General features: G+C 33.7%; 2 protein-coding genes, 1 long non-coding RNA gene and 1 pseudogene across 3 annotated transcripts; 3 read left to right on the top strand and 1 right to left on the bottom strand.

Annotated features, from left to right (window-relative positions):
• Window positions 1–181: 181 nt before the first annotated feature.
• On the top strand, window positions 182–307 carry LOC126754278 (5S ribosomal RNA; annotated as a pseudogene).
• A 600-nt stretch (window positions 308–907) lies between these two features.
• LOC126752382 (protein hook) lies at window positions 908–5,115 on the top strand. Its single transcript, XM_050463127.1, has 12 exons — window positions 908–1,044; window positions 1,137–1,202; window positions 1,255–1,679; window positions 2,230–2,514; window positions 2,576–2,827; window positions 2,918–3,107; window positions 3,183–3,304; window positions 3,362–3,480; window positions 4,068–4,120; window positions 4,188–4,364; window positions 4,415–4,517; window positions 4,591–5,115. Exons 1-12 carry the CDS (start codon window positions 966–968, stop codon window positions 4,721–4,723), a joined length of 2,004 nt encoding a protein of 667 aa, XP_050319084.1. The 5' UTR covers window positions 908–965; the 3' UTR covers window positions 4,724–5,115.
• Window positions 5,116–7,274: 2,159 nt separating this feature from the next.
• Window positions 7,275–10,399, top strand: LOC126752730 (uncharacterized). Its single transcript, XR_007666029.1, has 2 exons — window positions 7,275–8,358; window positions 8,429–10,399. It is a non-coding gene; the product is annotated as an uncharacterized LOC126752730 (long non-coding RNA).
• A 1,416-nt stretch (window positions 10,400–11,815) lies between these two features.
• Window positions 11,816–21,400, bottom strand: LOC126752593 (hairy/enhancer-of-split related with YRPW motif-like protein). The gene is made up of 6 exons (XM_050463521.1): window positions 20,695–21,400; window positions 13,713–14,015; window positions 13,399–13,648; window positions 13,131–13,299; window positions 12,925–13,068; window positions 11,816–12,850 (listed from the first exon to the last, which is right to left on the bottom strand). Exons 1-6 carry the CDS (start codon window positions 20,741–20,743, stop codon window positions 12,194–12,196), a joined length of 1,572 nt encoding a protein of 523 aa, XP_050319478.1. The 5' UTR covers window positions 20,744–21,400; the 3' UTR covers window positions 11,816–12,193.
• Window positions 21,401–22,012: the final 612 nt, after the last annotated feature.

The raw sequence follows: 22,012 nt of genomic DNA on the forward strand, positions 1-22,012 counted from the left end.
ATAGTTATGCTATTAAACCGTTAAAAAGTTGAGTAGGAGAATTTGCTATGAATCCTGTGATAAAGACGGAAGTAAAGGAATACTCCAGCTGTAATTCCCTCTCGGTTGCCTGCCTTTGAAAATACATTTTTTCTATGTGATACGTGGGCTACTCAACTAGTAAACTGAAGGAAATTAATATGCCAACGACCATACCACGCTGAATACATCGGTTCTCGTCCGATCACCGAAATTAAGCAGCGTCGGGATACGGGCGCGGTTAGTACTTAGATGGGGGACCGCTTGGGAACACCGCGTGTTGTTGGCTCCCAACAACTTTTTGTTTTAATTTCCTTTTTCTTATTATTGTTGTTTTTTTTTTTTTTTTTTTCAACAAAAATATTTACATACTTATATGTATGCATCACATAAATTTATCATTGACATTGATAACTGCACAATTGGCACAATACGTCATGAATTAGTATATTCAATAGTATTAGTTAATGTCAGTACAATCTATCATAATGTTTACTATTCCTAGTTTACACCTACGACTTCGTATACTATACTTGCAACTTAGAATCTTTAAAATAAAGTATCTTCACCTATATTTTTGCATATACCATTACAGAATAATATACACCAAATATAATTGAGTGGCACAGAAACAGTTTAATAGTTATGCTATTAAACCGTTAAAAAGTTGAGTAGGAGAATTTGCTATGAATCCTGTGATAAAGACGGAAGTAAAGGAATACTCCAGCTGTAATTCCCTCTCGGTTGCCTGCCTTTGAAAATACATTTTTTCTATGTGATACGTGGGCTACTCAACTAGTAAACTGAAGGAAATTAATATGCCAACGACCATACCACGCTGAATACATCGGTTCTCGTCCGATCACCGAAATTAAGCAGCGTCTCTTTCTATTTTAATATCTTTTATTGTTGCAATTTGTTTTGATAAATTTAGTGAAGAAAATATAATGGAAAGGGGTGATATGTGTCAAAGTTTAATTGAATGGTTTAAAACCCTCAATTTAACAGCTCCGCATTCCAATTTAGGTAAGACGAGTAATACTAAATAGAAAGTAATGTCAATTTCTAAACACAGATGATTTAAACATACATATACACATTTTTAATTATATTTTTAGAGGAACTATCGGATGGAGTAGCCCTCGCGCAGGCATTAAATCAATTTGCTCCGGACGTTTTCACTGGTCTGTAATTATTAAAATAAAGTATACAATATTATATTGACTGATATTTTAGGTTCGTGGTTATCGAAAATTAATTCGGGCATCAATTGGCGTTTAAAGATGAGTAATTTAAAAAAGGTTGTTGAAGGAGTGTATGATTATTATAGTGACGTATTAAGTTACTCACTTGCGGACTTTGCACGCCCCGATGCTCAGCGTATTGCTGAAAAATGTGATGCTGGTGAATTAGAGCGTCTGCTACAACTTATCCTTGGATGTGCTGTTAATTGTGGCGCAGGGCAAGATTATATTCGACAAATTATGTGTTTGGAAGAATCATTGCAAGCTAATATAATGCGTGCTTTACAAGATCTGGAGTCGACATGGCAGGGAGATTTCCCATCGCGCACGTCGCAAAGCATAACAAATTTTGATAATAAAATTTTACAGGAAGAAAGAGACGCATTGGCTCAAAAATGTTTCGAAGCAGAAAAAAAGGTATATTCTTTTTTTAATAATTAACTAGAGAACAACCTCCTCGCTTTGCTTTGGCTAAGTTATATATTAAATATTCAATAGAGTCAAAATATATTTATGAATAAAAACAAAAACGTTATTTTCCGTGTTCGAACGACCCCGTGGATTACTTCCAATTTCAAAAATGATTGATGCTAATTTTCTTCGATTTGTTATTAAGCATAAGCATAAATATATTTTATCGATTTTTTCATAAGGTTTGTAACATATAAGTGATTTTATTTATTTTAGTTATTTCGCCACAAAACCGCCTTGTTCGGTAGAAACAATCAGAATATATGTATACAAAAATTATTGTACTCTTGCAGTAGCTATGTGTAGTTATTATTATTATATATATTTTTTTTAAAGTAATTATATATGCTTATGATATGAAATATAATTTTTGTATATATGAATTGAATTGATTTTTAACACAAAGAGATAAAAAGTATCATATGCTCGGCCTCAGATTCTAAGCTATCTCCCCACCGATTTTCAGCCAAATTTTAACACAAATTGTAACTTTTAGAATCTATTGCTGATAGAAGAAAAATCGAACATGCAGCAAGAGCTTGCAAAACTGCAGCTTGAAATTCAGCATCTACAGTCTTCAAAATCTGAAATTGGAGACGATGGAGTTTCTATCGGCCCTGTGCAAGCAGGATCTGTACGCTATTCCGAACTTAGGCGACAACTCGATCGAATGAAAGAAGAACTCTTACAGTCAGATGCCACTAGAGAAGATTTAAAATTAAAAGTTCAACAGCAGGAAAAAGAAATGCAAACCATGCAACAGCGAATCGATGAACTTACCGTAAGTAATACTATTGAAATTTAAAAAAAAAAATTATATTTCCAATATTTTTTATATTTAGAAAAGTACTTCGGAATTAATGCAACTGAAAGATGAAGTTGACGTATTGAGAGAATCAAATGATAAATTAAAAGAATGTGAAATACAGTTAGACACTTACAAAAAACGTTTGGAAGAGTATAACGATTTAAAAAAGCATATTAAAATATTAGAAGAAAGAAGTGCTGACTATGTACAGCAAATAGTGCAATTCGAAGAAGATGCTAAAAAATCTGCTACACTTAAGGGACAAGTGGAACTTTTCAAAAATAAGGTTTGCTATATACTACATTAATTCTTAGTATATATATACATATATATATGTACATATGTATAAGGAATATAAAACATTTCTTGGCTGCAGATTCAAGACCTGCATACACAACTTGATGGAGAAATGAGTAAAAATGTTAAATTAGAGTTTGATAATAAAAATCTTGAAAGCAATATTTGTGCATTGCAACGTGCCAAGGAAAGTTTACTTAAAGAGCGGGATAATCTTCGAGAAGCTTTAGACGAACTCAAATGTGGGCAACTCTCGACAAGTTCTGGAAGTAAGTAAAACTACAATTTAAAACTCCATTATAAATTACATTCATTCTTTTTTAATCACAAATTTATTATTCAAGGCCTGAATGGAAATACAATGTCTAAAGAACTACAACCTACCGCACTTGTAGAAAAGGTACACCGTTTGGAATTGGAAAATAAAGCTTTGCGTGAAGGTCAAGGTGGCCAAACGGCATTAACGGTAAGTAAACATATGCAGTATTCCAACCATTCAGCAATGAAAATATCTTGTATATAGCAACTTTTGGATGATGCGAATAAACGCAATGATAATTTACGCGAACAATTGAAGTTAGCCAATGAACGGATACTATCACTGTCGCATGCTTCACAGAGTGGAGATCCAAATCTCAAAGAGTAAGTTCTGTTTATACCCTCACAAGTCTTCTTTATATACATATTTATATCCTGGACAGGGCAATAAAGTTTGCATAACACAGAAGCAAACTTTGTAAACTTTTAAATATACACTTATATAAATAAGCATCTTGACAAGCCATTCATTTATCCAAGTATGTCGGCCTCTCTGTATATACGCAAACTAGTCCTTCAGTTTTCGAGATATCGATCTGAAATTCTGCACACGACCTTTTCTCTTTAGAAAGCTGCTCATTTGTCGATCTACGATCTACGAGCAAATAGTTTTGATCAATCGCTATAGTAACAGCTGTCATACAAACTGAACGATCAAAATCAAGCCTTGTATGGAGAACTTTTTTATTTGTCGAGATATCTTCTTGAAATTTAGCACGGATTATTGTCCAAAGAAACCCTACAATCTCCGAACAAATGTTTTAGATCGGTCGTCTATAGGATATACATAGCTTCCATACAAACTGAAAGATGTAAATGAACTTCTTGTATGGAAACTCTTTTATTTGTGAGGGTATTATAGTTTCGAAGCAACCGAAGTTAATGATTTTTCTTGTTCTTATTTATATCAGGTTTGAATTTGGCAAGCAAATTAAGCAACTAATGGAACTAAATGAACAAAAAAGTAAAGTACAACACATTACTTTGCGAGTAATAATTTTGTTTTTAACAATTAAAAATCCTATTTTCAGCTTTACAATTAGAGGAATCAGTTTCTCAAAATGTGTCTTTGCAAAATAAGATAACACAGTTGGAAAATACACTCACCACTCGTGAACAAGATCTTTTGGCTTGTGATGCGAAATACAGAAAATGTGTGGATAAAGCAAAGGAAGTAATAAAAAGTCTTGATCCACGACTTGCCAATGGTATGCTAATTTCGAGCTGATTGACTCAATAAAAAAATTCTTTTTTACAGTTATCGATGTAAATCTGCTTGAGCGGTCGCAGGATTCTGAAGAAGAACCAAAAGCAGGAATGAGTACGTTGGAGGAGCAATTAATGACAACGGCTTTCTACAGGTCTTTTGATATACTTACTTGTTTTATTTGTATTGGGTTTTGTTAACCTGTGTTTTGATGTTTTATTTTTCAGATTGGGCGTAAATGCACAACGTGATGCAATTGATGCTAAACTGGCTTTATTAATGGGACAGGGGCAGACGTTTTTAGCGCGTCAACGCCAGTCTGCGCCCCGAAAATCACTAACGACATTTAAGAACAAATAAAATTCCTTTATAAATTTATTATATTTCTTCAAGATAGATAGGATCTATACTCCAATCATACAAGTAGGCAAGATATATGCATTAAATCATTTGAATAGTTAGTTGTGATTATTTAATATCATATCCGAAATGAGCGTATATTTTGCGAGCCTATTTTTTTGTATAATTATATTGGACATCATTAACGTAATTATTTATACAAAACTCCACAAGTTTTATACAAAGCAAACTTAAGATTTGCCAATAAGAAATAATTAAAATATTTCTTTTAATTCTTTGTACGCTGTTACCTTCATAAACATATTTAATTAATTCATTATTTCAATATTATTGGGTGTATTAATTTTATTATACATTCACAAGTATTAAAAATATACATATATTAATATTAACTATATTTTTATTATTCATTTATATATATGCGCAAACTTTCACATCTTTCCGGGCTGTGCTTCAGACTTTCTGCGAGCGCATAGCGAAAGGACGTTTTATTTTTTATTTAACAATTGAAAATTTTGTTGCATAATTTGCGTCAAAGGTACGTAACCGCAGAGCAGTTAATAATATAATTAATAAATAAAAAAGAAAACTTCGCTTGTACCCTTCACAAACAAAAAAGTTTTGCATACAAGAATTTGGGTTTTAATCGGTAATTTTTGATGGCACTTATGAGCTATAGGACAATAAGTACAATTTCGTCGGAGATTGTACCGTGGACAATATCCATGTTAAATTTCTTGAATAAATTTCGTCAAATAAAAATGTTTCACAAGGGAGTGATTTTGGCCAGTCAGTTTGTATGACAGCGGTTTAAAAAGGACGTGTGCAAAATTTTGTATCGAAACCAAGAAGCTAGTTTGTGTACGTACATACATACATATGTATATACAAATAGACAGAGAGGGGAGCATGGCCAAATCTGCTTCGGTTTAATCGCCAACAACAACAACTGATTTTATGATATTTCGCCCCAAGAAGTGCGATCATTCCTTGGAGCTGATCCTGTTAAATATAATATCTAAAATTCAAATTGCAAATTTTTACATTTTACGCAAAAGTTGGTGAAGAGCATAAAGAAACAAAAAGTGCGTTCACGAATCCTTACCTTGGGTGTAATAAACGAAGCATTATCTTGGGTTGCTACATGTTCTGTTATATAACACTGATAACTTACTTTCTTTCCACTAAACATAGTTATGCTGCTAACAGCGATCACAATGGAGCTTATTCCGCATTCAAAATCGACAATGATATAGCACACTTGAAAACGATAAATTTACGTTTTGCTTCTCGCAAGACATTTTTCACAATAATTAGTTGCAACGGCTAAGGCGAATTCGATTTGAATTGAGTCTGAATTCGTCTCGGCTGAAACTAAAGCTGAAACTTCATAATTCGCGAAAACGCATGCGTTACTTAAACGGATGGGTAGAATACACATAAGTTTCTATGATTTGTTATTTAAAGGAATTTACTTAACTAACATTGTTTTGATTTTTACACCATGCGGAGTACTTGATACTACAAATATTCCAAATAATTTAACTTCAGCAGTCTTTGAACTCTGCTTAATTTATCCGCAGCGTTCTAGCTTTACATGTATAGAAAGTTCTTATCGCGAAATTTTTAATGACGAATATCCTAATTATGCTTTTTAGATCTTTTATATCTGTTTTTTATTTTTGTCTGGCACTCGAATTTGACATTTTAATACACACACAGCCGTTTGAAACACAGATGATAATATTATCTCTCATCGGTATTAAAAATATTTTCATAATCAAATTATAATTATGTATTTAAACCATAGAATTAACATTTGATTTTTTTTAATTTTGTAATCCCCAAAATCATATCTAAAACTAATTTTTAATCCCAACGCCGTATTGAAAAATGTAATCCAAATATGGTATTGAAAAAAAATTTAATCTCGAAAACCGAATTAAAAATTTATTTTTTAATTCCAAATACCAGATTGAAAAATAAAATTACAAATAAAATAAAAAAATATTCCCAAGCATATAATTCCAAATTAAAAAAGAATTTTTTTTAGAATTAAAATTTTTTGAGTTGGCATACTATTATTTTGAACTAGAGTTTGCACTGGCCCATCATCTCCGAAACTTTAGAGCACTGGTCAGCAAGCTTACAAATTCAAACGTTTTATATTCTATAAATAAAATCATAAGACTAAAAATTGAATATTTTATGTTTAACCCTAGATGTTAGAATCATAATAATATTATAAATGCGAATGTAAGTTTGTTTGTTACGCTTTCACGCAAAAACTACTTAACCGATCGTCATGAAACTTTGTACATATACTCCTGAAGGTATAAGAAGTAAAATAGGGTACTTTATATTAAAAAAAATTGTAAAAAAGAAAAAAAAAATTGCTGGTCAAAAAATCGTCAAATTTAGCTACTTCAACGCCATCTAGCATTACAGTAATGAACTTTTTAACCATGAATTTAATATTCAATATTACCGGCGGTGACGACAAGATCTAATTCAATTGAATATATGTATTACATATGTAGTTTAACTGTTTCTAATTTTTCTATATTTATTGTTATTTTCTTCTGTCGTTAATCAGTATAAAACTATTACAATTTTGAGGTAATCCGTAATTTTTGTGGTTAGCTGTCACTTTATTATTTTAGATCTTACTCGCTGATGTTAATTCTTACTCTGCTTTTCTTAGAAAATGTCTCGGAAGCAGAAATCTGGTATGTATATCGAAAATTTCATCGCAAAAATTGCACGAAATCAAGAAACTTCGGCTCACGGAGAGCTAAGAAGACAACAGCAAGCAGAGCGACAAAAAGTTTTGAGAGCAGCTGAAACGCCTCTTCAGACACGAGTTCGTTTAGAAAGACAAGCTGCACTGCAGACAACTAGAAGAGCGATAGAAACACCAGAACAATCGCAGGTGAGAAGACTTGCGAGATAGTACAGATATAATGAGAGGAATGGTAGTTTTATTGGCTGGTGATTTCCGTCAAACCCTCCCAGTGATTCAGAGGGGGACACCAGCAGATGAAATTCAAGCGTGTATTAAATCATCAGGCTTATAGTCGACAGTTGAAAAACTCCGCCTGAAAACGAATATGAGAGTGCATCTTCATAATAACTTTGCGCAGAAATGTTGTTGAAAATTGGTGATGGTTGTTTAGATGTTGACGTTGAAAGCTATATACATATTACTGTCAAGAGAATTTTTTAATTTAGTAGAAAGTGATGTGGATATCATTGCTAATGTTTTTCTGGAATTGCAACAAAATTTGTGTAGTGATCAGTGGTTGTGTGCAAGAGCAATATTAGCACCAAGAAATGAAATTGTTAATAGGATCAACACAGACATTTTAAACGGGGTTCAAGGAGAAATGAAGGCATATTTGTCAATTTATACAATTATAGATACGGAAATAAGTACTTCATATCCTGTGGAGTTTTTAAATTCACTTGAACTATCGAGTGTACCGTCACATAAACTTCAATTGAAACTAAATGTACCAGTAATGCTTATGCGAAATCTAGATGCTCCTCGGCTATGTAATGGAACAAAGTTTCGGATAACAAAATTGGGACAGAATATACATATGTACTTGGTGCTACTTTTTTAACAGGTGCCGGTAAGGGAAATAGTGATATAATACCTCGGATACCAATTATTCCCACTGACCTTCTATTCCAATTTAAAAGGGTTCAGTTTCCCGTCAAGCTTAGCTTTGCTGTTACTATAAACAAGGCACAAGGACAAACATTACAGGTAGCAGGAGTGCATTTAGAAAACCCATGCTTCTCTCATGGTCAACTTTATGTAGCCTGTTCACGTGTACCTAATGCCCAGAATTTACACATATTTGCACACGAATGGAAAAATTAAAACATTATCTACAAAAATATCCTAGATTAATACTTTGTATTTTATTTTTTTAAATTGTTAGAATTCAGAATTATTTATTTTTGTTACGGTGAAATATTTTTCAACATTTGTTGTTGCATTTCAAAACGAATATTTTAAGGTGTTGAAACTTCATTGTCTGTAGTAATTTTTAAAAATTGTTGATCTCAGCCAAGCAATAAAATTTAGTTATCATTTGGACTCATTTCTATTATTATACCCTTACCCTTTATCTCTCATACTTATTTAATGGCTCCACTGCGGGCGAAGCCGCGGGTAAGAAGCTAGTAATTGATAATCTAATTTTTAATACAATTTTTTTTTATTAAAAAATTTACAATCCTGATTTAAAAAATTAAAAGATGACGAAACAAGTAAAACCCGTCCAAAATACAAGGTAACAGCCTAAAAACTTTTGATTTCTTTTCACAAAGCCAATGCTACCTTCCAATTTTCACGTTTATCCCTTTTAGAAGCCGCTTTTCAACATTACTATTGCAACAATTTTGTTTATAATTTTTTGGACAAATATGATTTATTTTATTTATATTACATACATTCAATTTTATATCTTATACACATACATATGTTTATGCTAGTATGCCGCAACTAAAGTTGTGTATATGTATTTGTATGACTATATCTATTTTATGTACTAGTCTCTTTGGCACTGGTACGTTTATATGTAAATACAAATCTAAATAGTCTAGCTTGTTAATAACATATTTGTAAACAAACCCTTTATTCATATATGTCTTTGTATTTTGTAAGTATCTTTATCTTTCAGATATCAATACTACACACATATAATACATAGCTGCTAAACTTAAAATTAATAAAAAAAACAGCAAGTGATTTCAATTAATCTATACATATGTACATATAGTATATTTATACATACATATATGATTAGAAAGTTTTTTGAAAAAAATATTTAACATAAAGCGACAGTCATTTACAGTTAGATTGTTATAATTATAAATTTTGCCAATACATGTTCATATGTATGTACATGTAACTATAAATCAGATAACGTATTCTTTGGTGATTTTTAACAAAAAATTGCTTATTCATAATAATTAATCATATACAATAATATAACACATTTATAATTTAATTAATACTCATATGTACATACAATTTATATATATTTATGTTTTTTATTTTTAATTCTAAACATAGTCTACAGTGAGTCACAAAAGATTACAGCTACAATTCACAAATTATATCCATTTACCAAATCGGACCTAAGCCATAACATAACCAGAAATATACATAAAAAATTTCTTTATACAAATTTTTCTCAACTTATTCAAATAGATATTAGTTTTGCTCTGTTATATATATATATATATATTATTGCCAGTTATCATAGATTATCTGATCTTGATGGTCCTGTACACTCGTGGCCACGCAAACCTTACCACTCAACTATTGTGCATATTTGTCTACATTTTATAGCGGTACTTTTTGCGATATAGAAATTTCTTATTTAGAAATAAGTTAATGACATGTTAATAATCAAAAATATTAAAAATTAAAAACAAAACACATTCAGCTTTAGATAAATGAATTGAAAGATAGTGAGCTTTACAAAATGAGCTCGAAATGTAAGAGACTGACATGCGATGAAAAAATAATATTTCTCATTTTTTTAATTTAATTTCATTTACACTATATTTGAAATTAATTTTGTATTTAATAGGTGTGATACTTTAAAAACAATAAAATCGGCCGCTTTTGTATAAGCACAGAAAAGCTAAACTTAACTTTTGTGTTTTACTCATTAAACGTAATAAATTAAAAAGCTATAATTATAATTAGATAATATATGTAATTTAGTTCACTTATGCTTACTTAAAAAAAAAATTGAAGAAAATCCCGAACGAACGAAAAAGTCCGAAAAAAATTTAAGAAAGTAAAGTGGTAAGGTTTGCGTGGCCACGAGTGTAGTTGATAGCTAATGAAAGCAAAGGAAATGAATCAGTTAACTTGATTCGAACGAAATGATGACATCCGATTAAATAAAGCTTTTAGATTAAGTACGAATTTCTGTTCACATTTGCGGTGATTAAGAGATTACAATGCAAAAAAAAATGCAAGAAAAGTGGAACTACACATTTTTTTCATTTGATCGCATAATTGGCATAATTTTAAGAAGATCAGGTTATACAAAAATGCAATATTCAACAAATGATGAAGTGCTAAGTTCGTGTTAACCCAACTGTTTATACTCTCGCAATTTTCAGGGATCAAAAGCGAAGAAATACCTTCTGTTATTGGTTGTTAAATTGAATATTTTCGGCAAAAATGAGGAAGGAGTCAATTAGAGAAATGGATATCAATATATTGGGAATAAGGGTATTTAATCATGGTCTATGCCGATTTCATTCATATGAAGGGCTAAGCCACATTCTGTTTAAGAAAACATATACATTTCATTGAAATGTCACATACGAGTATATTGACCAACATAAATGGTTTTAAGTCAGCTAGAAAGAAATCACTATATTTGTATTGTATTGGGGTCTGGACTGACTGCATTAACTTTGAACATGACTCAAGTATACTGTGGAATATGTTTTCTTGCAATTTTATGAAGATAACTCACAACATACTGACAGACATAGTCGGCATTAAGTCTGCAGGAATAACAGAAATCAATATAAGTATGTAGTACATATCTTGGACCATTTTACATGATTTTACTCATAATTTTGCTAAGTCATCTTACTAATAGTTGATCGATACATTTGGTATAAAGGCAACCGGAAGTTTGAAGTTTTTATATTAGGTAACGGCTGTTTTCTTTTTAGATGTGTGGTTTTCGATGAGGCAATATCTTTTTCGGAGTTGGTCTTTTTGACAGGTGGTACTTGATTTGTACACAGTTTGGTCTGCTGTTTAATTATGAACAGACTGGATAACGTGCAGCCTCAGAGACTTCGCCAAATGAGGACCGAAAAATATCGCTGCTGTAAAGCAGAGTATCGGAGAAGACCGGAATGAACGCCATTATTGTGATTTTTCGTGCTTGAATTGGAGGATATTGATGTGGACGACCATTGGTCCCAACAAGGCGACGCTACATGCCACACAGCCAACGAAACAATCAAAGGGACAAGAGGCATATTAAAATTTCGCATGAAGAAAATAATTAGTGATGTAATTTCACTCGAACTGATTGTGTTTTGTGCATACTAATCTCTAACCTTTCGAGTTGTTTAATAAGTATGTTATACTTTAAAAAATATAGCAATAAAAAGAATATAATATTATCCAAACGAGTTCCTGGGAAAGATGCTGCCTTACCATTTTCATGTAATGCACAGCGCTGATTAACTTTTGTGATAAGAATGTAGCAATATATGCAATTAATAATATATAAGACTGTTCGAAACGTCTTTAAATAATTAACAAAAACGTATTTGTTTATAATTTACACATGTCCCTAACTTCAAATATATGAAGATGCTTATATATAAGAAATCTTTGGTATTTACAATGTCACGCGCTTGAAGCTTTGAATTCTGCATTTGAAGTAATCTTCATATTTGCACTGCTCACCATGGCCTCCACATATTTTCATCCTGCGGCTGTTGCTCTTGCCTTGCTAGAGCTTCATTGGGCCGCAGTAGATGCAACTGGTGTTGGGCGGCTGCTGCTGCTGCAGCTGCAATATTTGCCGAAAGAGGATTGCTAACCATGTTCAATTGTGCTGCTTCTACTGTCGATATTGCACTAGCATCTAAGCGGGCTAGCTGATGTTGCTGTTGTGTGGCATTCTTCTGCGAATCGGTTGATGTCATAGAGCTCACAGAGGTTGAAGCAACAGAAGTTGCATTAGAGAGCACAGAAGCAGGACGTTCCATATTGATGTTACTAATCACTGGCGATGCTGTACTAGCAGCCGGCATACCATTTTCTTTTGCAGCCATAGTAGTAGCTGCATAGGCAGCAGCGGCATGTGCGGCCTCTAAAGCACCGGGTAGAGATCCATATGTGCTAAGTTTGCCGGCAATTTGAGCTGACAATGGAGGCACGTGATTCATTTCGATCAGCCGTTCGAAGTCTGTGCGAGTGGTAATTGCATCCATGACAGGATGGGTATTTAGACCCAAGGCTGCTGCTAATTGAACATAGTGTGGAGGAAGTACAAGGATCCCTGTTGGGTCATTTACTTTAAGATGTTTGTATGTGTCCAAAACATTTGAACACAGCTAGGTAAATAAAGGTATAGATATTTAATTTATTAAGGTTTTTGGATCGGATAATTTATTAGACGCTTTCTCACTTTACTGCGTTCTTCAAAGTTCTGCACAGCATTGATATCGATTACATTCGGTATATCGCCAGCAGAAATCATTGGCCGCATACTTGCATCACTTCTACTTGATCCTGCACTACCCTGAGGACCATCGGGATTATTGTTCTCATCCTGTGCAGAAAAATAATTCGAAAGTTATTGCATGTGACCTTAAAAATATCGCATAGAATTACTTGTGAACCTAGGCGCTCCGAACAGGGTGAATTTGTGGAATGTGCTACGGGCGTCCCAGTAGGACTAACAAAATTTGCTTTGGATGTTAAAACATTCGAGGCGGCTTTACTGAAATCTAATGGGTTTGAGTCTTGGCTGCTATAGTCCAACGAGTTATCGTCCGGTTGACTGAAAAAAGTAAAAAAGTAATGATTTAATATGACGGTTTTAGGAGAGACTACAAATCGTCTTAATAAGATAAATGTTATAAAAGAATGCTAAACTTACGGTTTCTTTGGCGCAGTGTTGATATCGTAACAACTGCTGGATGGACTGTCGGCATATGTCGCTGTGGAATGTGGGCATATCTCAATGTCAATTTCAGCAATACATTGGTCCAAATGTCGTAAAAGCCGTGCTTTTGACCCCGGTTCCGACAGCGAAGGAATATTTCCCAAAGGTGGAGGTTCGGGCGTGGCCAAGTAACGTGCAACCTCTCTAGCGCAGTCCGTATATCCGGCTCTGTATTTATTAATGGCTACAAAGGTATACAATTGAAAAATAAAAGCATGAAAATATAAAATAAGAGCATTTTGCTTTACTTGTGTCATCGAGATTTCGGTGCCGTTGAAAGTGTCTCACTGTTAATTCGAGTATATCAGCTTTTTCCAATTTCGTGTGTTTGGTTTGTCCATCTGTGGTTTTTGACTGATTCTTTGTCGATTCCAAAATCAGTGCCTTTAGTATGGCCAAACTTTGATTGATACGTGCACGTCGTCGCTTTTCCATAAGTGGCTTGTTTGTTCGTTTCGTAATGTCCTGAGATGATGTTACATTTTGTGATGATGTGACTAGACCTATTGATTTTACTGCACCTGTAGATGCTGACGCAGAAAATCCTGTTCCTGAAATTAACAATTAAAAGTAGTGTTAAAGAAGTATTCATAAAAAATGCGTATTGAGTAAATTTATTAAACCTCTTCACACACAAATCGATGTTCGAATGGTATAAAATCTATCTGTCCTATCCAGTAGTAAGGTTTCACTGTATCCTTTTTTTATGAGAGGTCTCTACAAAATTATATGCGATAACATGAATAGACGGAAGAAAATGTATATACATATATGTATATACATATGTACATCTTTATATATAAAAATTATGTGTCACGTCGTTTGTCCGCGATGGACACCTAAACTACTGAACCGATTTGAGAAAAATTTAGCACTCTGTGTCCAGTTCGAATCAACTTAGAAGATAGGATAGTAAAAATAATTCATAAATAAAAAAATAAAATACAGTGAAGGCACTATGAAATGAACGCTCTATTAATTGGATATCTCCATTGACCATACACATTGGTCGGTCCCACAATTAGTTGATGCTTATTAAGTACAATCTATTGTATTAAGCGAACAACTCTATTAACTGGAAAGAGGGGCTGGTAACCAGACATTGAGAAAGCAGCCTTAAATTCGTTATTTCGTTACTCAAATGCTTTCGCCTTTATTCGTAAATAAATTTTTCAATATATTATTAATTTAATATATGAATAATAGTGTAAAATGTATAGCACAGCAACGCGTGGCCGGATCCACTAGTATGTATATATTTTCTAATTATCCTCAGAAATTCTTATAAGCATATTTAATAAAAGAAACTAATAGTCCTGCTTCCTGCTGCTGCATATTCAAGATCTCTGCCCAAAACCAATAAATAAACTAAATTCCATTGAAAGTTAATTTAATATTCCCGCATGCAAAAAAGGCGTTGAACCAGACGTCATCATATGTCGTATTTCTTGGCTTCTGAAAGAAAGTGTCTCTTCGGTAAAAGAACGTATGCAAAATTTCAGATCGTTATCTCAAAAAACGAAGGACTAGCTCGTATATATACAGACAAACAGACGGATAGACCCACATGGCGAAATCGACCCAGCTCGTCATTCAGCTGATCATTTAGATATATGTACTATATATTGTATAGGTATACCGACGTTTCCTTAGATTAGGTTCGTCACTTCAATAAATGGTGGTTGCTTGACCCATACACCCTTTGGCTACAACACAAAAAATCTTACGTGCTGGGAAATTTTACTATCATTTTCGGTTTCAGAAATCCAAAATTAACAAGAAGCAGCCTCTAACATCAAAGCCACTAAATTTTTTACTGTTGCAACATGTTGCTACAGAGTATAATAGTTTTGTTCACTTAAAGGTTGTATGTATCACCTAAAACTAATCGATCGATCGATAGGGTTATACACATTGTAACAAAAAAGCATCCGGAAAATGTAATTGAATTATATCTCAGGTTTACAATGGATAAAAATATCGAACAAGAATTTGTCTCAAATTTTGTATTTCTAACCAAATATTGTGTGCGGAATCGTCGCGATTGCTTAGGGTGATGCAGTTTTATCAAAGACACATGCCTACGAGTGGTACAAAGCCTTCAAAGACAGTCAAACTTCCTCTTACTCGAATCCTCCCGATGAAGCTGGATAAAAATCCAAACGGAGTACCGTAAACAGGTCTCTTTGGACTTGCTTGATTGTGTGAATTCCCAACCCACATTCATGAAAAGCATCAGAACTTCCGATGAAACATGGGTTTATGAGTTTTGACATGCAAACGAGTCAACAATCATTGGAATGGAACCCGCTTTCAGTCGATGGAAGAGATAAAACAAAAATCACTGAAGGAGCTGAAGGTCATCATAAAAAATTCTTATGAAAAATGTTTCGAAGACTGGAATAATCGTTGGCATATTTGTATTACATCTGGTCGGGATTACTTAGAAGGTGACAAAAAAAAATATTGATGAATAATTAAATATTTTGCCTTTTATTTACAATTTCCGGGTACTTTTTTGTCACACTGTATGTATATATAAATGATCATGATGATGAGACGAGTTGAAATCCGGGTGACTGGCTGCCTGTCTATCCATCCTTGCAAGCTGTAACTTCAGTAAAAATTGAGATATCGTAATGAAACTTCATACATATATTAGTTTATTTAAAAAAGTATGGACGAGTTCTTAGATGGGCGTAATCGGATCACCGCCATGCCCACAAAACGCCATTAAAGTAAAAACTTAAGATATTGAACTATAATTCGGCACAGAGGATCGCAGTAGTAAGGGGCACCAGTGGGATAAATATTTAAAAAAAAATTGGGCGTGTGAACCTAATACGTTTAATGTACATATCTCTCAAATCGTTCAAGCAAAAATTACCAAATACGCTAAGACAATTCTGATAAGAACTCTTATCGATAGTGTGCAATCCTCTAGGTGCCGAATATTCGGACGCCAGTATCTATAGTTGACTTTTGACAGAAAATATCGGTCAATTTGTGAGATACATATATAATTGAAATTCAGAGAAAATTATTCATTACATACCTAATATAAAGATTTTCGAACTTTCGGGTGACTTTATACCAAAATATATCGGCCAATATGTTAGTTACAATTGAGAGAGCGTGTTTTACTCATAACAGTGTATCTTTGTGCCTAAAATGGATAAAATTGGGTGTAAAGTTGACCTAACCTCTATATAACCAATATAACGTTTTTTGAATACCCGTTTGACTTTATTCCATGTGATTGGTGATTGTAGGTGAGGAGCCTTTTAATTGCGTGTAGTATTGCCATAAAAATAGATAAAATCGGGTCAATACCATCTTCTGTAGACCTAATATAAGATCTTCAAACTTTCGTCAAAATTAACTGAACGTAGAATATTAGATATATGTATTATATTTGAACGTTAAAAATATGTGAAATTTGTTTACGAATAACCCAAATTCCCATATAGTGCTACATATAATTATTTTCGTCACTCTAACAAACCTTATGCCAAATATGGTGGTCAGTGTATGAGTTATATGCATATGTATAAATATATGTTATATATGTAATTGCTTAGATTCCGATCCTCTGGTTGACGCTTTGCACCCTAAGGTATTTCCATGGCTTTGGTCCTGGCAAGTTATAGGAGTGTGATATGTTTGATTATACCCAAACATTGTCCTTCCTTACTTGTTTAAAATTATGATACCAACACCACAAAAGAAGAATGGATCTTGAGATCAAATCTTCTTCAGATTCTATAATATAAAGAATCAAAGACCGCTAAGTTATTACGAACTACACTAAATGAATTATGAGATGAGATTTAATAAAGATAGAGAATGTATACCATGTATTGGAGTGAAAGAGGAAAAGAGTTAACATTTTTCCAATCTTTCTCATAATATCCACAATTATTTGAAAAAGCTCAAATAGAGAAATACATTTATTATTGCCGTCGCGGTTAATAAAGGTTAGTAAATTAGTTAGTAGTACTACTCAATGAGTTTAATTTTACTCTTTAAAATAACTCAAACATTTAATATTTGATAAAATGTTTAAATACCTGAAAAGTCTTCTTAAACGGAAACGGCATGACGGTAAGTTACAGAATTAAAATTTTTGCATAAGGTTGACACAATTAGCAAGATTTTGAACACTTCTATTCATCTTTGTAACATTAGAATTATTCTCCAAAACAACTATATAATCTCTTGATTGATCTGAAATTTTTTGGTCTATGTTCTACAAATACTGTTGTGAGTAAGTGAAAATGAAGGTAATTCGTGAACAACAGGTAAACGATTACTTATAATTAGACCGAACTATAAAACTTTCGCAACCGACGTAAATTAACGTAATTTTCTGAGTAAGACACTCTACAAAAAGTAACGATTATTCGATATTTCTCAAGTTTCCGACATATCCGAAACTCTGCTAACAATTATGTCACCTGATGACAGAGTTATCTAATATTGATTATTTGAACATAACTCGACATTACTAGTAAGCATTTCCAGAACAGAAGATACTGGTATTCCATTACTAACACTTCTAATTCTAATAAGAAATTAAATCTTGAAAGGATGTAATATATTAGTTTTATTGTTTCTCGTGCTTCAAAAATTCTCGCTTAAACTTTTTGCCACAAGTCATAAAAAATAAATTCTTCCAAAGTAGGACCTCAACATACTTTATTTTAAACTCGATTTTAAGATCTATTAGTTGGATGTTTAATTGTGAGTTTGATTGTGAGTTTCGTTTTTATACTCTCGCAACAAAGTTGCTAAGAAGAGCATTATAGTTTTGTTCACATAACGGTTGTTTGTAAGTCCTAAAACTAAAAGAGTCAGATATAGGGTTATATATACCAAAGTGATCAGGGTGACGAGTATAATTGAAATTCGGATGTCTGTCTGTCCGTCCGTCCGTGCAAGCTGTAACTTGAGTAAAAATTGAGATATCATGATGAAACTTGATACACGTATTTCTTGGCTCCATAAGAAGGTTAAGTTCGAAGATGGCCAAATCGGCTAACTGCCACGCCCACAAATTGGCGAAAACCGAAAACCTATAAAGTGTCCTAACTAAGCCATAAATAAAGATATTAAAGTGAAATTTGGCACAAAGGATCGCATTAGGGAGGGGCATATTTGGACGTAATTTTTTTGGAAAAGTGAGCCCCTACTAAGTTTTTTGGACATATTTCGGAAACTACTATACCAATGTCAACCAAACTCTGTAGAGTCGTTCAAAAATGGAAGAAATCGGATAATAACCACGCCCACCTCCCATACAAAGGTTATGTTGAAAATCACTAAAAGTGCTTAACCGACTAACAAAAAACGTCAGAAAAACTAAATTTTAGGGAAAAATGGCAGAAGGAAGCTGCACCCAGGCTTTTTTTTAATTTAAAATGGGCGTGGCGTCGCCCACTTATGGACTAAAAACCATATCTCAGGAACTACTCCACCGATTTCAATGAAATTCGGTATATAATATTTTCTTAACACCCTGATGACATGTACGAAATATGGGTGAAATCGGTTAACATCACGCCTTCTTCCAATATAACGCTATTTTGAATTCCATCTGATGCCTTCTCTGTATAATACATACATTAGGAACCAATGATGATAGCGTAATAAAACTTTACACAAATACGCTATTTGGAAAATATGTAAATGACGGATAATGAAATCTCGATTATCACTTTATCATGCGAGTATAAAATGTTCGGTGACACCCGAACTTAACTCTTCCTTACTTGTTTTTTTTTGTTTTTTAGAAATGCTGAACGATAAATCATACTGATATGGTGTATATTATACTTATATAAGACAACAAAAGTACTGAGTGAGGACCAAAAGAGCCATTGTTTTAGGTTACGGTGGCAGATAACATAATTTTAGTAGCTTTCCGTAACAAATTCCTTACTATATCAAATTAAGAGGGATAGTTAACTTATACTTTAAGAAAGCAGGTAAAAAGTCAAAGCCACATTGATTGCTAAATCAATCCCGATTTTTTCGTATTTCGACAGGACATACCTTTTTTTGTTAGGGGGTAATTTTTGTTTTTGTTTAGAGATAATTTTGCTTAGAATCCCCAAAAATCGTCATTTTAAGGCTGTCACACTAGGTGTTCCTCATAATCTCTACCTATTTTCATATTCTTTTAAATAAAAATGTTAAATATTGTTTTTATTGAAGAGTATATTATACGAATATCACAGTCTTAAGGTTTACAAAATTTGGACAAATTTATAAATTATTTATTCAAGAAATAAATTAAATTGAAAAATGCACCCCAATAATAATATTAGCATATTTATGACCACAATCCGACTTACTATACATACTATGTTACAAGTTTTATACTGCCTATGGAATGATTTGGGCGAAGTTTTCGTACGATCAACGATGTTAGTATGCGTTTTCGTCATACCGACGGTGAACAAACCCATTTACATTGTACATATTGAAAGGAGTTTGTGATCAGCTTGAATCGGTCTGAGTGGTACCCCCCCCCCAAAAAAAAAAAAACAAAAACAAGAAAACACATTAGCCGCGGCAGCATAGAAGTTAAAATGCATTGAGAGGTGCATTTCTCACGGCATATCTGTATAAAAAGATCTTTATCTTGTTTTTGGACGGTTTGTATGGCTATATGCTATAGTAGTCCGATCTAAGCAATTTCTTCTTCTCTTTGATAATCCTTGCCAATTTCGTGAAGATATCTCGTCAAATAAAAAAGTTTTCCATTCAAGGACTGGATTTTGATAGATAGCAGCTATAGTTATAGTGGTCCGATATTGGCGGTTTAAACAAATGAGCAGCGTTTTGAGAAGCAAAATACTTGTGAAAATTTTCTGATTGATATCTCAAAAAATTGAGGCACTAGTTGACATACTATATATACAAATAGACGGACATGGCTAAATCGACTGTTACAAAATTCGTAACCAACTTAATATACCCTGTTCTGGGTATAAAGAGTGGTCTAAACGGATATTATATTCAATCTAAGAATGTAACACACTTAGTTAGGACACAGAAATATGTATGTGAAAATGTAATATTTTTGAAGTCTTATGCCATAATTTTAACGAGTACAATAAACCAATTATAATCAATGAGATCATTATCATTATCATTATCGTTATCAATCACAGCAATTTTGTGTTTAGAAAATCATAATCACATAAATTGTTAAACTCTTATTACCAGTTGATGTTTTACTTTTAGCATAATCCTTGTCGCGTTTTGCTGTCATATTGTCATGTTTGCCGAAAAGCCCCGCGTATCCGTAACTAAACAAAGAAACGAAATGTTGCAGATGCGTCCACGGTACACATGATCACCACACTGTTAAGAATCCACTTAGTCCATTAGCAAACAAGGCAAGTGGCTATCAAAGACAACGTCACTTTGCCTTTGCCGTCTTAAGTTTGTGCGGAAATAGCAATGTCACAATCCGAGTACTCTACAAGTGCGTATGCATTGTAGGCGAACAACCGTCGCAAGTTGAACACAACGAAATTGAAAGCGCGCTGACTCGTGTGTTTTAAACAAACTTGTAGGCTACAATTAAATACTACCACCCGCACAACTGCACCATACCCCGCATTGAGGCCAGACACAAACGGCAATTACGTCTGTAGTTACACTAGCACTGTGTCAGCGACGGTGCCGACGATAACGTGGATGTGTTAAATTGCTTTAAGCACAATGCGTTCAAATGGAATGTTTCGCTAAACGATGTTAACCACGAAAAATAAGCAAATTCGAACGAAACGAAAACGTATCGAAGCGTCCACACGCCAAGACGTCGCACGACGAACTAACAGAATTTAAATCAAAACTGAATCATTATCCTTGGTGCTTTTCTAAATATCCTGGCCGCGCCGACGACTGCGACGACCATGCGCCACATACAAACATACGACTATTCATGTGAACGTATATACATACTATACATATGAATGTGTATGCATGTGTGTCGAAGCGAATCACAACAGTGGCATGCTATGCCGCATGTCGCATACCGAGTCGACTCGAGTTCAGTTCAGTTCAGTTGAGTTGAGCTGAGCTGAGCGCGGCAGATTGGAGTCAGCTAACCACCAGCAAAACAACAGAAACGAATATAACAACAACAACAATAATAATAATAGCAACGACAAGAACAATAACAACAAAGAATACAAGAATGGCGCGAGCAATGCCAGTAGCAGTAGCAACATGCGCCAACGCCAAGTAATGGCAACATTCGCCAGTTTGTTGGTTGGTTCCTTGGTTGACTGGTTGTGGCAAGTTGTGTGCACGCGGCTGTGCCACTGGGGCGTTTGGGCGGCAACCGTTGGGACTTAAAGCCCGTGCAAAACCACGACGACGCAACGACTATGCCATCGACTTACGACCTGACACCAACATCGGCGTTGTTCAGCAAAACGAGAGCACCGCCAACACGGTGAAGAGGATGATGATGACGTATGTGATGTACAACGTCTGGCACTAAAATTGCAATATGACTACAAAGATTAGC

The sequence above is a fragment of the Bactrocera neohumeralis genome, chromosome 3, assembly GCF_024586455.1.
Source record: "Bactrocera neohumeralis isolate Rockhampton chromosome 3, APGP_CSIRO_Bneo_wtdbg2-racon-allhic-juicebox.fasta_v2, whole genome shotgun sequence".
Taxonomy (NCBI): Eukaryota; Metazoa; Arthropoda; class Insecta; order Diptera; family Tephritidae; genus Bactrocera; species Bactrocera neohumeralis.

Excerpts from the sequence above, each read along its gene's own strand:
- LOC126752382 (XM_050463127.1), top strand. The coding sequence starts at position 966 with ATGGAAAGGGGTGATATGTGTCAAAGTTTAATTGAATGGTTTAAAACC. Across the intron at positions 1,203-1,254 it reads TGCTCCGGACGTTTTCACTG|GTTCGTGGTTATCGAAAATT; the intron begins GTCTGTAATTAT and ends CTGATATTTTAG. Across the intron at positions 4,121-4,187 it reads GGAACTAAATGAACAAAAAA|CTTTACAATTAGAGGAATCA; the intron begins GTAAAGTACAAC and ends TCCTATTTTCAG.
- LOC126752593 (XM_050463521.1), bottom strand. The coding sequence starts at position 20,743 with ATGACAGCAAAACGCGACAAGGATTATGCTAAAAGTAAAACATCAACT. Across the intron at positions 14,016-20,694 it reads TAAAAGTAAAACATCAACTG|GAACAGGATTTTCTGCGTCA; the intron begins GTAATAAGAGTT and ends TGTTAATTTCAG. Across the intron at positions 13,300-13,398 it reads AACACTGCGCCAAAGAAACC|TCAACCGGACGATAACTCGT; the intron begins GTAAGTTTAGCA and ends TACTTTTTTCAG.